We start from the raw sequence: 17,813 nt of genomic DNA, 5'->3' as shown, positions 1-17,813 counted from the left end.
TGTCTCCAGCATTGGCAGGTAGGTTCTTTACCACTAGTGCCACCTGGGAAGCCTGTTAATATAGCGACCCTGTTCATTTGTGAAAATACAGCCCAATGAGTATCTTGGGCTCACTTCAATCTGGTCAGCAACTTCTCATCCTACAGAGGGGTGATTAGGAAAGAGATAGGTGGGGAAGAACAGGACTTTCTAAATACTGTGTAGTGCCACAAAAATGTGTGTATTATGTTTTGGTTTTATAACAATTTCTAAACTCATCAAAACAGGTATAGAGGGAACGGACCTCAACATAATAAAGGTCGTATATAAGACAAACCCACAGCTAACATCATACTTGATGAAAAGTTAAAAGCTTTCCCTCTGAGATCAGGAACAAGACAAGATGACCACTCTTGTCACTTTTATCAATATAGTACTATAAGTTCTCACCACAGCAATTAAGCAAGAAAAAGAAATAGTCATGCAAATTGGAAAAAAAAAAAAGTAAACCTGAAATGAGTTATAGATTACATGAGACTGCCTATAGAAAACCTTAAGAACTTCACCAAAAAACTGTTAGAACCAATAGATAAATTCAGCAAAGTTGCAGGATACAAAATCAACATACATTTAGCCCTCCTTATCCATGGGATCTACATCTGCAGATTCAATCAACCATGGATCAAAAGTATCTGGAAAAAAAAAATTCCAGAAATTTCCAAAAACCAAAACTTGAATTTTCTCAATACTAGCAGCTATTTACTACCATTTACACTAGATTTGTATTATGAGCAATTTAGAGATGACATAGAGTATATGCAAGGATGTTCATGGATTATATGCAAATATTATGCCGTTTCATGTAAGTGACTTGTGCATCTGTGGATTTTGGTATTGTGCTGGGGTCCTGGAACCAACTCTCTGTGGATACATATGTCTATAAATTATAATGGACTATCAGAAAGAGAAATTAAGAAAGCAACCTCATTTACAATTGCATCAGAAAGAATAAAATTCCTAGAAGCAAATTTAGTCAAGGTGGTGAAAGGACCTGTATGCGGAAAACTATGACACTGATACAATAAATTATTCAATAAATAAGACACAAAGAAATAGAAAGATATCCTGTGCCCTTGGATTGGAAGAATTAGTATTGCTATAATGTCTGTACTATCCAAAGCAATCTACAGATTGCTATCTCTATCAAAATTCCAAAGACATTTTCACAATACTAAAACAAACAATTTAGAGATTTATATGGAACCACGAAAACCCCTAAATAGCCAAGCACCTTGAGAAAGAAGAACAAGCCTAGAGGAATCATGCTCCCTGATTTCAAACTATACTCAAAGCTATAGCAACAAAAATGGCATGGTATTGGCATTAAAAAGCAATGAAACGGAATATAGAGCCCAACAATAAATACGCACATATATAGTCAAGTAACATATGACAAAGGAGCTATGAATATACAATGAGGAAAAGACAGTCTCTTCAATATAATGAGCTGGGAAAATAGAACACACATAAAAAATGAAACTAGACCATTATCTTTGTTTTTGTTGTTCTGTCCGACTCTTTGTGAACCCCCTGGACCGTGGCCCACCAGGCTCCTCTGTCCATGGGGTTCTCCTGGCAAGAATACTAGAGTGGGTTGCCTTTTTTTTTCTCCAGAGGATCTTCCTGACCGAGGGACTGAACCCACGTTTCCTGCACTGGCAGATGCATTGTTTACCACTGAACCACCTGGGAAGCAGAGCAACAACAAAGACCACGGTCTTACACAGTACATAAAAATTAACCCAAAATGGATGAAAGACTTGAATGTAAGGTGTGAAACCAAACCATAAGACTCCTAGAAGAAAACAGGTGGTAAGTCCTTTGATATAGGCCTTGGTGATGATTTTTTGAATCTGATGTCAAAAACAAAGGCAAAAAAAAAAGTGGGACTATTTCAAACTGAAAAGCTACTGCACAGGAAAGCATACCATCAATAAAATGAAAAAGCAACCTAGAATGGGAAAATATTTGCAAATCATTTATCTGAAAAGGAGTTAATACTCAAAATATTAAAGAACCCATTCAACTCAATGGTAAAACAAACAAAGAAACAAAAAGAATAAAAATTGTCACAGAATCCAGATAGACACTTTTTCAAAGAAGACATGCAGATGTCCAACAGATCCATGAAAACTTTCTCAAGATTACTGGGGAAATGAAAGTATTAGGGAAATACAACTCAAAATCACAATGAGAAATCACCTCATACCTGTTAGAATGGGCATAATAAAAAGAAAAAGTATTGAAAGTTTTAGAGAAAAGGGAATCCTCTTATGTGATTTGTGAGAATTGAAATTGGTGAAGCCACTATGGAAAAGAGTTTGGTGACTCCTCAAAATAAATTAAAAATAAAACTACCATATAACCCAACTATTCTACTTTTGGGTATTTATATCCCCCTCCCCAAACTAAAAAACTCTAATTCAAAAAGATATACACACCCTTATGTTCATTGCAGTAGTGTTTACAGTAGCTAAGATATGGAAGCAACTCAAGTGTTTATTGATGAATGTAGGAATAAAGAAGGTGCGCACACACACACACACACACACACACACAGTGGAATGTCATTCAGCCATAAAAAGAAGGAAAGCTTGACATCGGTGACAACATGGTAGGACCTAGCAAACACTATGGTGAATAAAATAAGTTAGAGAAAAGACAAATACCATATGATTTCACTTGCATGTAAAAATAAAAAAAAAATCTAATGAAACAAAATTCATAGATTGCTGGTTGTCAGAGGGAAAGGGTGAGGATGGGGACAAAATGGGTAAAGGAGATGGATTATATGGTGATGTACAGTAACCAGACTTACTGTGATGTATACAAAGATTGAACCATTATGTTGTATACCTAAAACTAATGTAATGTTATTACCAATTTCACCTCAAAACTTATAATACAATTTAAACTAATTAAAATAATATTGCAGAAAATCAGACAAAGACACCTTACCATTCATTTCCTTGTGAAGGGTTTTCTAGTAGCACTCGGATTATATATAATAAGCAGCTTAATAATTTGAGAGAAAAATTGAACAGACGTATTCTTAGACCTTTAAACAAACAACAAAAATTAGATTTTCATTTAAACTCAGTTCACAGATAACTAAAAAGAATTGTCAAAAATATCAATTTTAAGTACAGCACTTAAATTGTGTTTAGAAACTACACTACCATAATGTTTACCCACTCTGAAGTTCTAAGTGCCTGAAGGTTGAAATAAAAAATGAGAATGACAGTCTGTACGAACCACAAATGATAGTGGATATTATACACTAAGTAATTCAACTTCTGAGCATTTGAAGCCATAAAAATCATATCCAACCAAGATTGGTCTAGGTATATTTAAAAGTTTAACCATTTTATAGATCTATAAATTTTGGGATAAATTTTAATTAGCCAGAAAATCTAGCTGCTTAAAAATTCACTAGGATAAGTTTTAAACTTTGTATCTTCTCAGCACCTTGCAGATTTGATTATAGAGAAATTATAATCATATATAATTATGTATTATACATTTAGATAGTAATTATAGAATTACCAAGAAATCCTAATAGCATATAATGGGAAATATACACACTCACACTCCCATTTTTGAGATTTAACTAACTTTTCATTATAGGTTTAAATACTGGTAAAATCTTAAAAACTTTTTTGTGGGAAATAACACAGCCATGTATGTATCTTTGTACATGGCTGTGATATTTGATGTGGAGAAGAGCAATTAACATTAAGCAAAATGTGCTTAAAATCTGATTAATAGAAGCATTACCTTTCCTGCAATTATCAGGTGGTACCAGATTGATGCATTATGAATAAAATTCTGAGAAATGTCTTCCAATAATTACTTCTTAATAAAATCTACAAATGAAATGCCATTTTGTTTTTAGTCTCCTATAGGTGAGTGTACTTAAGGTAGTATTTAACAGTAAAAGATTAATGCTTTATTAATTGTGTAATTTTTCCTTGGTTTTCCTATTAAAATGCTAGGTACATACAGGTTAGTTTTTTAATAAAGTCTTTTAAACTGTTAATGAAATTGCCCTGGTTTTATAGAACTGGTCTCTTTAAATGATAGTTTAGTCAAAGCTGGGTATTCTTTCTGGCCTGGAGAGACAGAATTTTTAGTACTAAAATAAAGGAAACCTTTTATGCAAATAATGTGGCCTCTTCAGGTAATATCTGCGACCTCTAATGAATCAGATTAGAGAAGCACTAGTTATTATTAACCTAACCCTGAGCTAACCAGCCATTAAGAGTCTCTAATCTGTGTCCCTTACAGATTGAAATACTTCCGTGGTTAGTATTCAGGTAACTTTTCATAACTCAAGTTTTTCTCTATGAACTCTACAGAAGCATATTAAACCACCCAAGAGGATTCAGAGGTCAAACTGTTAAAGAGTAAAGTCAAAACCAATCTATTTCCATTGCTTATTGACATCTTAAGCAATAATCACATGAAAAAATTGCATATTGGTTCACTATATATGACTTTTCAAAAAGGCATGGTATTGTGGAGAGGTAAGAAGTATGATTGACACTTCAACCCCGAACAGGCTTAGGAGGACAGTGACTATGCCAATTTCATGCCCTCTTGAAGTTCCAAAGTTTCCCAAATGTATTTTATGGCAAAAATTCCTGGGATGTTATATGCTGAGCTTGGCTCTGCACTTCCTGATTTTAAATCTCCAGGGAAAGGTGTTGTACATTTCAGGACACCCTACTTGTTTCTTGCTATTAGGTGTGATAGGTAAGCTCGCCCCTACTAAACGCTAAATCAGAAAATTATTCCCCATTATGGTCACCTGGAATCACCAGAGTCTTCTCAAAACAAGCTTTAGGTGTCCCTTGCAGTGAAAATATGAGGAACCCTCATTTAAATGCTTTTCCTCAGTATTTCTATCAATCCAAATTGTCCACTCAGAATTCTACTAAATGATACCAGACTTGAAGATGTAAAGGTGTCAGGATACTTTGACATCACCAGAGGCAACATCTACTGCTTTTTAAACATTAATGCCTGACAGAAATTATCAAGTTTACTCCTGTATATAAAAGATATTTTGAAAAAGAACTGTATAGCTGTATTTTTTTTTTTTACAGTGAATATATATACAAAATATAGACAGGGGAATAAAATGAAAGACTTACTTGATCTCTGGTTTTTGATAAAAAATAACTTTAGTCTCTCTTTAAATGTGTTTTCATTCATATAAAATTCAACTTGCACCCTGCAAACAAAAAATAAAAACACAATTAAGCTAAAGAGTAAGATATATGAAAGCAAAAATAAATTATGTGATGTAATACATTATATAATTTGAGCGAATCCCCACCACAGAAAATGATGTGAGTTAAAACACTGATTTTTTGGAGAGTACCAGTTATGTTCTAATTTTCAAGATATACTCAGTTTAGATATCATATGCAGTTGATTCAGTTATGTGTATTACTAGATAAATGAGTGGTATATATGATTCAGGGCTTTCTTGGTAGCTCAAAACAGCAATAGTGCAAAAGTCTTTCATATGTGTTTGTAGAATATTTTTTCATCAGTGTATTCCCAATTTTTTCCCTGTCATCGGAATCAACTGGATTCTTAAAAAATTCAGGTTGAACTAACCACCCCAGATCTATTGAATCATAAGGGACTGGGCTTGGAAATAGAATTTTAGTAAGGCTTCTCTTTACCTTGAGCCTATTTGGGACACGACATATGGGACACTTTACTTTCTTATTTATTTATCTGTATTATATTAAATATTGCTTGATCAACAAAGGAGTGGTACTGGCAACTGGAACATTAAAGTCACCAGAGGTAAGTTACAAACGAGACAAATCAATTAAGGGACTGAATATTCTACCTTTAATCACCTGTAAACTGATATCAACACTCTAAAACATAGTAGCATTCTAATAAATGCATTTGCTTTCTCCTGGAATTCTAGCAACTTCTCTCAAATGATGGTGCATAAATAAAATTTTCAAAATAACGAGTGAAAACACAATTGTGTTCAAACTTGGTGAATACCGAATAATCATCATCTGAAATTTTCTCAAATAATCTTAAATACCTTTACTATAAGTTAAGATTTCAAAAACAGTTAGAAAACATTTTAATGCTCACAAACACAAAAAATATTTAACTTTTCCTGGAGAACTATGGATGGAGGTTCCTGACACAGTACCATCCCCAAGATCAAGACCATCAAGATGGATCAAGACCATCCCCAAGGAAAAGAAATGCAAAAAGGCAAAATGGTTGCCTGAGGACATCTTACAAATAGCTGTGAATAGAAGAGAAGCAAAGCCAAAGGAGAAAAGGAAAGATATACCTATTTGAATGCAGAGTTCCAAAGAATAGCAAGAAGAGATAAGGAAGCCTTCCTCAGAGATCAATGCCAAGAAATAGAGGAAAACAATTAAACGGGAAAGACAAGAGATCTCTTCAAGAAAATTAGAGATACCAAAGGAACATTTTACGCAGAGATAGGCACAATAAAGGACAGAAACGGTGTGGACTTAATAGAAGCAGAAGATATTAAGAAGAGGTGGCAAGAATACACAAAAGAACTATACAAAAAAGATCTTCACGGCCCAGACAGTCACGATGGTGTGATCACTCACCAAGAACCAGACATCCTGGAATGCGAAGTCAGGTGGGCTTTAGGAAGCATCACTGTGAACAAAGCTAGTGGAGGTGATGGAATTCCAGTTGAGCTATTTCAAATCCTAAAAGATGATTCTGTGAAAGTGCTGCACTCAATAAGTCAGCAAATTTGGAAAACTCAGCAGTGGCCACAGGACTGGAAAAGTTCCGTTTTCATTCCAACCCCAAAGAAAGGCAATGCCAAAGAATACTCCAACTACCACATAATTGCACTCATCTCACACACTAGTAAAGTAATGCTCAAAATTCTTTAAGCCAGTCTTCAACAGCACGTGAACCATGAACTTCCAGATGTTCAAGCTGGATTTTAAAAAGGCAGAGGAACCAGAGGTCAAATGATCCATTGGATCATTGAAAAAGCAAGAGAATTCCAGAAAAAATCTACTTCTGCCTTCTTGACTATGCCAAAGCCCTTGACTTTATGGACCACAACAAACTCTGGAAAATTCTTAAAGAGATGGGAATACCAGACCAACTGACCTGCCTCTTGAGAAATCTGTATGCAGGTCAAGAAGCAACAGTTAGAACTGCACATGGAACAACAGACTGGTTCCAAATAGTGAAAGGAGTGTGTCAAGGCTGTATATTGTCACCCTGCTTATTTAACTTATATGCAGAGTACATCTTGAGAAAGGCTGGGCTGGATGAAGCACAAGTTGGAATCAAGATTGCGGGAGAAATATCAACAACCTCAGATATGAAGATGACACCACCCTTATGGCAGAAAGCAAAGAAGAACTAAAAAGCCTCTTGATGAAAGTGAAAGAGGAGAGTGAAAAAGTTGGCTTAAAGCTCAATATTCAGAAAACAAAGATCATGGCATTGGGTCCCATCACTTTATGGTAAATAGATGGGGAAACAGTGGAAACAGTGACAGACTTTATTTTGGGGGGCTCCAAAATCACTGCAGATGTTCACTGCAACCATGAAATTAAAATTCTCTCACTCTTTGGAAGAAAAGTTATGATGAACCTAGACAGCATATTAAAAAACAGAGCTATTACTTTGTCAACAAAATTCAGTCTAGTCCAGGCTATGAATTTTCCAGTAGTCATGTGTGGATGTGAGAGTTGGCCTATAAAGAAAGCTGAGCACTGAAGAATTGATGCTTTTGAACTGTGGTGTTGCAGAAGACTCGAGAGTCCCTTGGACTGCAAAGAAATCCATCCAGTCCATCCTAAAGGAAATCAATACTGAACATTCATTGGAAGGACTGATGCTGAAGCTGAAACTCCAATACTTTGGCCACCTGATGCAAAGACCTGACTCATTAAAAAAAGACCCTAATGCTGGGGAAGATTCAAGACGGGAGGAGAAGGGGACAACAGAGGATGAGAAGGTTGGATGGCATCACTGACTCAACGGAATGAGTTTGAGTAAACTCTGGGAGATGGTGATGGACAGGGAGGCCTGGCATGCTGCAGTCCCTGGAGTTGCAAAGAGGTGGACATGACTCAGTGACTGAACTGAACTAAATATCACAAAATTTTGATAAAGTATATAAAGTAGATAGTTTGGATGCTGGCTTTTGATTTTTGTTTTGTAGGGATACTCACGAGATAAAAACAGGGGAGAAAATAATTGACAGGAAGATGTTCATGTCCTAGAGAAATATTTCACTCCTAAATTCTAAAGTGCATATTCAAGAAGATCTATGAATATTTTAAAAGCAATTTCTTATGCAGTAAAAACAAAGGGCTTTTGTTATCAATTGCTAACCAAGTTTTATCAGTTATACATTCTAAAATCGTGAATTGTTCCAACTTTATCTCTTATCCCTAAAGACAATATTCTCTCCCATAAACATTTTCTTTCTTTTGTATCCTTTTATGACAAAAATCAAGATTCTCTTTACTTGTTAATTTCTCTAGAAAGCAGCCATAGAAATTGCAATAATATCTTCTAGCAGAACATCTCTATATGCATGCCTGTGCACATGCACACACCCCTACACATGTATGCAAACCTTCACACTCACACACCCTGCACAATGCATGCACACACGGGAAGACCCACAACTCCACTGGCATCTTGGAAAGCCATCACTGAACCTGCTTCCCTTGTTGATCACGTGAAAGAAAGTTCATTTTAATAAAGTAACTGTGACACTGATATTAAGCTATATTAATTCAAATTTGCTATGGATACAAAAGCAAATTTGAGAAGGACATATGGCTATTGTACAAGTAATAAAACAAAAGCCATGTGGATTTGCTCCCTAGAATTATCAAGCTTATAATAGTATCAGCGCATTCTTCAGATATTACCTGGAGTGCAGGACTGGGTATACAGCAGAGGTGCGTATCTTAACTAAAATGAGATTGTCTAAATCCTTAAGCAAACAATGAGGTATCTGGAAAGCATTTCATATAAGGACAAGTTTAAGGAACTGGAAATGTTTAACCTTACTCAACGGCTGCCTTTAAACACTGAAATGACCATCATTATTAAAATGAGATGATTCGTAATGTGATGTATAGAATTAATTATAGAAAATATGAGAATTATGAATATTACCCAGTACTGAAATGGCCATCACTATGAAGTTGAGAATTCTCCAATACATATAAATGTGCCAAAGACTAAGTAACAGCTTGCAAGCGACTGGATTTTTTCCTGAAGTGAAAATGATTTTGCATGGTGTAAGGTCTCTCATTAAATAACTTCCGAATTCCATTCTCATTATAATATCATGTGAAGCAACACAGTTAATTAATCTAGTGATCTGAGTCAACATCACTGAGGAACATGGATGATATTAAAGCATACATTCATACAAACACTTTTCAAAGCTAAAATGAAAAAAAAAAAAAAACCAAAAAATAAACAAAACACTTTTTGAACCCTGTCTTCCATCAGGTACAAAAAAATGTCCTTTAGATTTATTATTTATAATATAGAATGGAGACTTATTTGATCCATGACAACTGTAAAGGAATCCAGGCAGCTTAGTATAGCGTATATTTTAAGAACTGTCCAGATATTTCTCTAGTACTCAGGGAGTTGTGTGGAACAGAGTTTAGTTTTTATATTTCCCATTTTTTTTTGTGATTTTAGCTGCTTTAAAATATCCTCTTAGTAGTTCCCTTTCCAGATTTAAATGTGGTTTTACTTACTTCCTCCCTCTTTTCTTCTTCCCCTCCCTCCCTCCCTTGCTCTTTTTTCCTTTCTTCCTTCTTCTCTTCCTTCTTTTCTCTTGTTTTATGATTTCCTTCCTCCCATCTAACTTTATCTGAACTGACCTCTATCCAGTAGGTAATTTTAGTGTATTCTAAAACCATACACTTTTGAACAATACACTAGAGCAAATCTGCCCTCATTAGTCCTTAAAATGTCATTTTTCACATTTTATCCTGAAAATAAAATTGAAGATCATTTTGTCTCATTTATCCCAATAAAATAGTGGATATGTGATTGTAGTTAATAAAAATGAAGTAGAATTGCAACCATTACTACACCATATCTACTCTTACTGACATACATTACCATTGGTTAATAATACGTTGGCTGTTGCTTTATTTGGGCAGATCCTATCATTTTGTTTACTATTCTAAAACTGTGCTGTTCTGACCTTTAACTTTTTTTGATATTTTATTTGACAACCATGTTGAACTCTCTTATAGGTAGTGATATTTATCATGCTTCTTTTTTGAGTTTTCCAAGCAGACAATCATGTCATCTGGAAATTTCCAATATCTGTATTCGCTTTTCATTATTTTTGTCTTATTACATCGACCAGAACTTTTTGATGAAAACAACAATCAAATAACCATGGTACATTTTTCTAGAAGGCAACTAGTGCTTTAGCCGTAATTACATTATTGATCATGAAATTGCAATGAATACTTATATTTTACTAAAAATCATAACTGGAATGAATGAATACTGATTGTTAAAAAAAAAAAAAAAACTATCTTGAATCTATCAGTTGATGTATTTTTGTTTTTTCTTGATTTACTGACTTGGTAAATTATTTTAGCTGTTTTTATATTGTCACGTGCTTAGTCGCTCCATCATGTTCAACTCTTTGCGATCCCAAGGACTGTAGCCCGCCAGGCTCCTCTGTCCATGGGATTCTCCAGGCAAGAATACTAGAGTGAGTTGCTGTGCCTTCCGACAGGAGATCTTCCCAACCCAGAGATCAAACTCAGGTCTTTCACACTGCAGGCAGATTCTTTACCATCTGAGTCATCAGGGAAGCCCAATTTTTAGGTGTTTTTATATTAACCAATTTTTTTTTCAGTCATGGAATATTGTTTTTGTAATAGTGAACTATTTATGTAATTTACTGCTGGATTCATTTTATTTTAGAAGCTTTTATTCTACGTTCATAACTAAGTTTCATGGCTATTGTCTTTATACTATTCCTCAAATATGAACTGAAAATCTCCTAGATATGTTATTTTCTGGAACAATTCTTAGTGCTGTAGGGTTGTTTTTTTGTTGTTGTTGTTGCATAACCATCATCAATTTGCCTTACAGTATCAAGGACTTAATACTGATTTCAATTTTTTCCCCATTTTATGTTGCTCTGGTTACTGGAATTTAGCACAAAAATTATGCAATATCTTGTTAAAAGGCAACTTTCTTATTTCAGTCTTAAAATTCCTCTTTACTAACTTTAAAATACAAAAAAATAATGGTGACCCAGGTTGTTAATGCATCAATCTTTCAGGAACATTTTCTTTCTTTTTTCTTTTTTTCTTCTCTTTTTTTGAGCATTGACAATACCTTGGACTCTGTTTAGGGTGCCAAAGTTTTCCAGATATTCTCTTTGGGAACTCATGGTAGACACAGATCATTACTAAAGGAAAATTCTTCCTCTGTGTCTCCTTGGTGCTGTTCCCTTCCTGCCTTCCTCTGATGCTGTCCATGTATCAGTTTTACAATTACTGCACTCATTTCAAACAAGGGAGTGTTGATCTGGACTCTCTGGTCTAACTGGTGTCGTTCTCTTCCAATCACGCTTCATGATGGTGACAGTAGCACTTCTCAGTAATACGACGTAAGTCCATTAGATTGTAAACTCTACGAGGGTGGGACCATACTGAGTTTTGTTCATGCTTATGTCTTAAATATTTAAATTGTTTGAGACCTACTAGGGACCTATTTCCATTCAATGCCTGAATGAAGGGGTAGTGTGGTACTGAGCTCTTTCTTTCGTACAAACCTTAAGGACTCTGAGTTGCTAGTCCAGTGGAAGAAATAAAGTCATCTTCCTTTTCTTCCGTAGGTTATGATTACTTGAGGATAAACTATTTGGGTTTGTAGTGGGCTGAATCCTTGAAAACTCTTCCTTACTCCAACTTGGTCTGCCTTGTGATGAACGGTCATTCCCTGCAATTTTTTTTTTTTTTAATTAATTTGGATGTGCTTGTTTATTTGCACCATCTCCCCATGATTTAGTAAACATTTAGAAAAAAAATTCCACTACTGTTGATTTATTAATTTTTACAGTGTTGCTATGACTTGACTAAAGCCGCCATTACTTTTACTTTATTAAAAAAAGTTTAATTCAAATAATTTTAGTGATTTGCCCAGATTTATAGCTAGTACTGAGACAGAATTGGGACACTGGTCTTTCAGTTACTACTTCTTGCTTTCTGCCTTCTCTTCAAGTTAATTTTTCATTATTAGGACAGTTCCAGGTTATCTGTGAAGTATTACAAAAGAACAGTGCAAACACCAGACCATCACAGGGATACTGAGTAGTGTTTGGTTAATTCTGCCCTTTGGTTGTTGACTCTAAAGCAGGTTCTTATCTGTTTCTAAATATTCACTCCTAACTTCTGGTAACTAAATTATTTAACAAAGCTATCAATTTTCAGTATGCAAAAGCCTCTGAGTGGGTGGATCACAATAAACTGTGGAAAATTCTGAAAGAGATGGGAATACCAGACCACCTGACCTGCCCCTTGAGAAATCTGCATGCAGGTCAGGAAGCAACAGTTAGAACTGGACATGGAACAACAGACTGGTTCCAAATAGGAAAAGGAGTACGTCAAGGCTGTATATGGTCACCCTGCCTATTTAACTCATATGCAGAGTACATCATGAGAAACGCTGGACTGGAAGAAGCACAAGAAGGAATCAAGATTGCTGGGAGAAATATCAATAACCTCAGGTATGCAGATGACACCACCCTTATGGTGGAAAGTAAAGAAGAATTAAAGAACCTCTTGATGAAAGTGAAAGAGGAGAGTGAAAAAGTTGGCTTAAAGCTCAACACTCAGAAAACTAATATCATGGCATCCAGAACCATCACTTCATGGGAAATAGATGGGGAAACAGTGGAAACAGTCGCTGACTTTATTTTTTTGGGCTCCAAAATCACTGCAGATGGTGATTGTACCCATGAAATTAAAAGACGCTTACTCCTTGACAGGAAGGTTATGACCAACCTAGACAGAATATTAAAAAGCAGAGACATTATTTTCCCACGAAAGGTCCATCTAGTCAAGGCTATGGTTTTTCCCATAGTGATGTATGGATGTGAGAGTTGGACTATAAAGAAAGCTGAGCGCTGAAGAATTGATGCTTTTGAACTGTGGTGTTGGAGAAGACTTTTGAGAGTCCCTTGGACTGCAAAAAAATCAGTCCTGGGTGTTCATTGGAAGGACTGATGTTGAAGCTGAAACTCCAATACATTGGCCACCTGATAGGAAAAACTGACTCATTTGAAAAGACCCTGATGCTGGGAAAGATTGAAGGCGGGAGGAAAAGAGGATGACAGAGGATGAGATGGCTGGACAGAATTGCTGACTCAATGGGCATGAGTATGAGTAAGCTCCAGGAGTTGGTGATGGACAGGGAGGCATGGATGCTGCAGTCAATGGGGTTGCAAATAGTTGGATATGACAGAGGGAATGAACTGAACTGAACTGAACCATTCAAATGGAACCTTGTAAAAAAATAAATAAATGAGCCTACTATCAATTTTTCATCCCCTCAGAATTAGTTTCAATTGTTCAAGCTCAAGTGCTTCCAAGGAGCTTCTACTTGGCTTCCAATCTTTACTATGCACACCAATAACCTCATTTTAAAAACTTTATGGAGTCTTTCCTGAGTCACCTGCCAATATCTTTCTGTCCATCTTATTCTTTTCATAATTATACATGCTTAACATTCCCATCTCCATTAGTTAGCAACATCTTATAAGGAGGCAACAGTTAGAACTGGACATGGAACAACAGACTGGTGCCAAATAGGAAAAGGAGTATGTCAAGCCTGTATAATGTCATCCTGCTTATTTAACTTATATGCAGAGTACATCATGAGAAATGCTGGGCTGGAAGAAGCACAAGCTGGAATCAAAATTGCTGGGAGAAATATCAATAACCTCAGGTATGCAGATGACACCATCCTTATGGCAGAAGGTGAAGAAGAACTAAAAAGCCTCTTGATGAAAGTGAAAGAGGAGAGTGAAAAAAGTTGGCTTAAAGCTCAACATTCAGAAAACAAAGATCAAGGCATCTAGTCCCATCACTTCATGGGAAATAGATGGGAAAAAGTGGAAACAGTGGCTGACTTTATTTTTGGGGGCTCCAAAATCACTGCAGATGCTGACTGCAACCATGAAATTAAATACACTTAGTCCTTGGAAGGTAACATATGACCAACCTAGATAGCATATTAAAAAGCAGAGACATTACTTTGTCAACAAAGGTCTGTCTAGTCAAGGCTATGGTTTTTCCAGTAGTCATGTATGAATGTAAGAGTTGCACTATTAAGAAACCTGAATGCAGAAGAACTGATGCTTTTGAACTGTGGTGTTGGAGAAGACTCTTGAGAGTCCCTTGTCTGCAAGGAGATCCAACCAGTCCATCCTAAAGGAGATCAGTCCTGGGTGTTCACTGGAAGGACTGATGTTGAAGCTGAAACTCCAATACTTTGGCCACCTGATAAGAGCTGACTTATTTGAAAAGACCTGGATGCTGGAAAAGATTGAGGGCAGGAGAAGAAGGGGATGAGAGAGGATGAGATGCTTGGATGGCATCACCGACTTGATGGACATCGGTTTGGGTGGACTCTGGGAGTTGGTGATGGACAGGAAGGCCTGGTGTGCAGCAGATGGGGTCTCAAAGAGTTGGACACGACTGAGCGACTGAACTGAACTGATATATATGCATATATGTGCATGTACATATATGTGTATTTAAATATATATGTAAATACATAGTGATGGATGGGGAGAGAGCAAATTAGCCAAGATGGCGTGTTCAGGCTCCCTTGCTGCACATTTTATAAATAATGACTATAGGACAGCTGAGCTCATTTACAGCAGTGTGCACACCTTCAGGAGGTACTGGCTTGGTCAGGAGCTACCCTGTGCTGTAGGGATATGTGAGCTCCACCTAAAAAGCAGTGGCATTACTGCTGTGTCACTGGCTGTGTCCATTGGGTCAGCCATGAGACGAGAGAATATACTGTGTCTACTGCGACGGCAGCTGCAGAAGCAGGAGAGGATACTGTTGTGGCCACTGCGCCATTCAGGAGAGAGGTTGTATTTCATTAGGTTATGCTATGGCTGCTGCATCATCCAGGAGATAATAAACGTGTCTTGCAGTTCTGCAACTCCTTGAGCTTTCTTCCAGCCTCTTAGCTCATGTCTTGCCTACCCAGAGTTCAACAAACAGTGTGTTCAGTGAGATACAGCAAGATAACTGGCTTCTGTGAATAGGATCAGCAATATATGATTTTAGATAGATATATGTAAAGTAATGAGAAAAGATTATGGGGTGCTAATCACTCATCCGTTTTCTTTCATTCTGGGTAACATAATGCTGATGCCCCTCAATAACTGCATTTATGATTTTGTCACTCCTTGGTAATCACACCTTGCCAGTAACTGGAAACGCACAATCTTGTGGCTTTCAGAGGAAAACAAATTAGAAGTGAGCCCAAGAATTCAAGTTTTTCTTCAGTTTGAAAACTCACGTTCTGATGTGCAATGCTCATTTTCAAGACCTTCTCTCTGTACTTCCTCATTGTGTTTAAAATAATTAAATTTAAGTAATCTCAATTTAATTTAAACCTGAGCATGGGAAGCAAAAGATAAACAAAGCTAGGAGAGGATTTAGCGTTGGGTATAAAGTTACACTTCGGGGGTGGCAAGTGGTAAAGAACCTGCCTGGAGTGCAGGAGACCTGGGTTCGATCCCGGAGTTGGGAAGATATCCTGGAGAAGGAAATGGCAACTCACTACAGTATCCTTGCATGGAAAATCCCATGAACAGAGAAGCCTGGCAGGCTATAGTCCATGGCATCACAAAGAGTTGGACATGACTTAATGACTATAAAGGGTATAAAGATATATATACACACACACACACATATATATACATATATATGTATATATACACACCCATAAGATGTTATAAATATACATATTATATATACACACCCATAAAATATTAATATATATATACATAAATGTGCATATATGCAAACATATATTATTAAAATATAAAGCTATTATTCACAGAATGAGCTTATAGGTAGCACAACCCCACTACAAACCTAACAACCTCCTAATCAAGTGTCCCATCAACTACAATGTGTAAATCCTCTTTTCTTTTCTGTATTCTTATAAGAAGAGGAAAGAAGGCACCATGTAACTTCTAACTCAGATTGGACTCTCGCACCAGTCATTTTAAAACCTTGAAGGAAACTATAATGATGCTCCCACAGCCCAGGATTGCTATGAATGGGTGCCATGATCAAGTAGCAAAACCCAGTTTGAGGAGAAATGTGTTTGTTTTGGGGGAGGGAATCATTGGATCTCAAATAGTTTGGTCATGTGCAACGGATGCTAATTGTTAGTATGAAATTGGAAACTACATGGACACTTGCACATGCAGTGAAAGTAGCACCTTTAGTTTTATTTAATTCTCTGCACCAGTGACATTAGATTTGCGATCAGTCCTCCAAGCAGCCTCTTCCATTCTGCACCTCAAAGGAAGAAGTCCCAGGTCAGTAATGGACACAGTTCACTGAGGATACATATTCCTTTAGGATTTCTTTTATTGCTTAATATTCTTTCTTAAGTAACATGAAAAGTGAAAGTGTTAATTGTTCAGTCATGTCTGACTCATTGTGACCCCATGGACTATTGTCTGTCAGGTTCCTCTATTCACAGGATTCTCCAGGCAAGAATACTGGAGTGGGTAACCATTTCTTTCTCCAGGGGTTCTTCCTGACCCAGGAATTGAACTCAGGTCTCCTACATTGCAGGTAGATTCTTTACTCTGTGACCCACCAGGGAAGTCACACTTGAGTAACATACATGACTTTTATTTTTTTTTTATTTTTTTTTTTTCCAGTGGGTTTTGTCATACATTGATATGAATCAGCCATAGATTTACATGTATTCCCAATCCCGATCCCCCCTCCCACCTCCCTCTCCACCCGATTCCTCTGGGTCTTCCCAGTGCACCAGGCCGGAGCACTTGTCTCATAGAGGTTGAATACTCTTAAAGACATGATTGCACAACCTGGCAAAAGGGGGAGAAAACAGTCACAAATAGAATTTCACTCAATAAATACCACAATAAAACAACTGTGTTTTCTAGGGAAACTGACTTCATCCCCACAATTGTTTGTTAGTATGTTCTTTTGTTTGTTCCTTTTGTTTACTTTAGCATAATGGCTAAGAGGGATAAGAGCACAGACACTGGGATCAAATGATATGCATTTGACTACCAGATTTCCTAACTTTTATTCTCTATAAAACGTGGATATTACTTCCATTAACATGGTTGTTCTAAAAGTTAAAGAGATGCTTTCTATGTGAGACAAACAACTAGACAATAGCAAATAACACGCCAGGGAGGCCTGGCGTGCTGCGGTCCATGGGATCACAAAGAGTCAGACACGACTGAGCGACTGAACTGAACTGAAGATTCCTCCAAGAAGCATTTGCTTAGGAAAAATAAGGATATAAAGCACTCAAATTTATTTATAAACTTTATTAATAAATAAACTTTTTACAAATAAACTTTATTTAATAACTTCACTGTTTACTCCAGAAAATCTCTCCAGATCAACTTACTGGGGACAATATACATCATTATTCACAAGACTTGCATAGTCTTATTACTC

The 17,813-nt window shown here is 36.5% G+C and overlaps 1 protein-coding gene across 4 annotated transcripts in view; it reads right to left on the bottom strand.

The window, feature by feature from the left end:
* The window catches only part of KCNT2 (potassium sodium-activated channel subfamily T member 2), a 420,730-nt gene that overhangs the window by 293,437 nt on the left and 109,480 nt on the right, over window positions 1-17,813 (bottom strand). For all 4 annotated transcript variants that reach the window (XM_061160003.1, XM_061160005.1, XM_061160004.1 and 1 more), the window contains exons 2-3: window positions 5,196-5,275; window positions 2,998-3,097 (exon numbers count right to left, since the gene is read on the bottom strand). In XM_061160003.1, coding sequence (XP_061015986.1) covers window positions 2,998-3,097; window positions 5,196-5,275 — 180 coding nt within the window. The remainder of the gene's footprint in view (window positions 1-2,997; window positions 3,098-5,195; window positions 5,276-17,813) is intronic.

Source organism: Dama dama, chromosome 14 (assembly GCF_033118175.1).
Source record: "Dama dama isolate Ldn47 chromosome 14, ASM3311817v1, whole genome shotgun sequence".
Taxonomy (NCBI): domain Eukaryota; kingdom Metazoa; phylum Chordata; class Mammalia; order Artiodactyla; family Cervidae; genus Dama; species Dama dama.
Note: the sequence above shows the minus strand (reverse complement) of the source record. Positions and strands in the feature narration are given on the sequence as shown.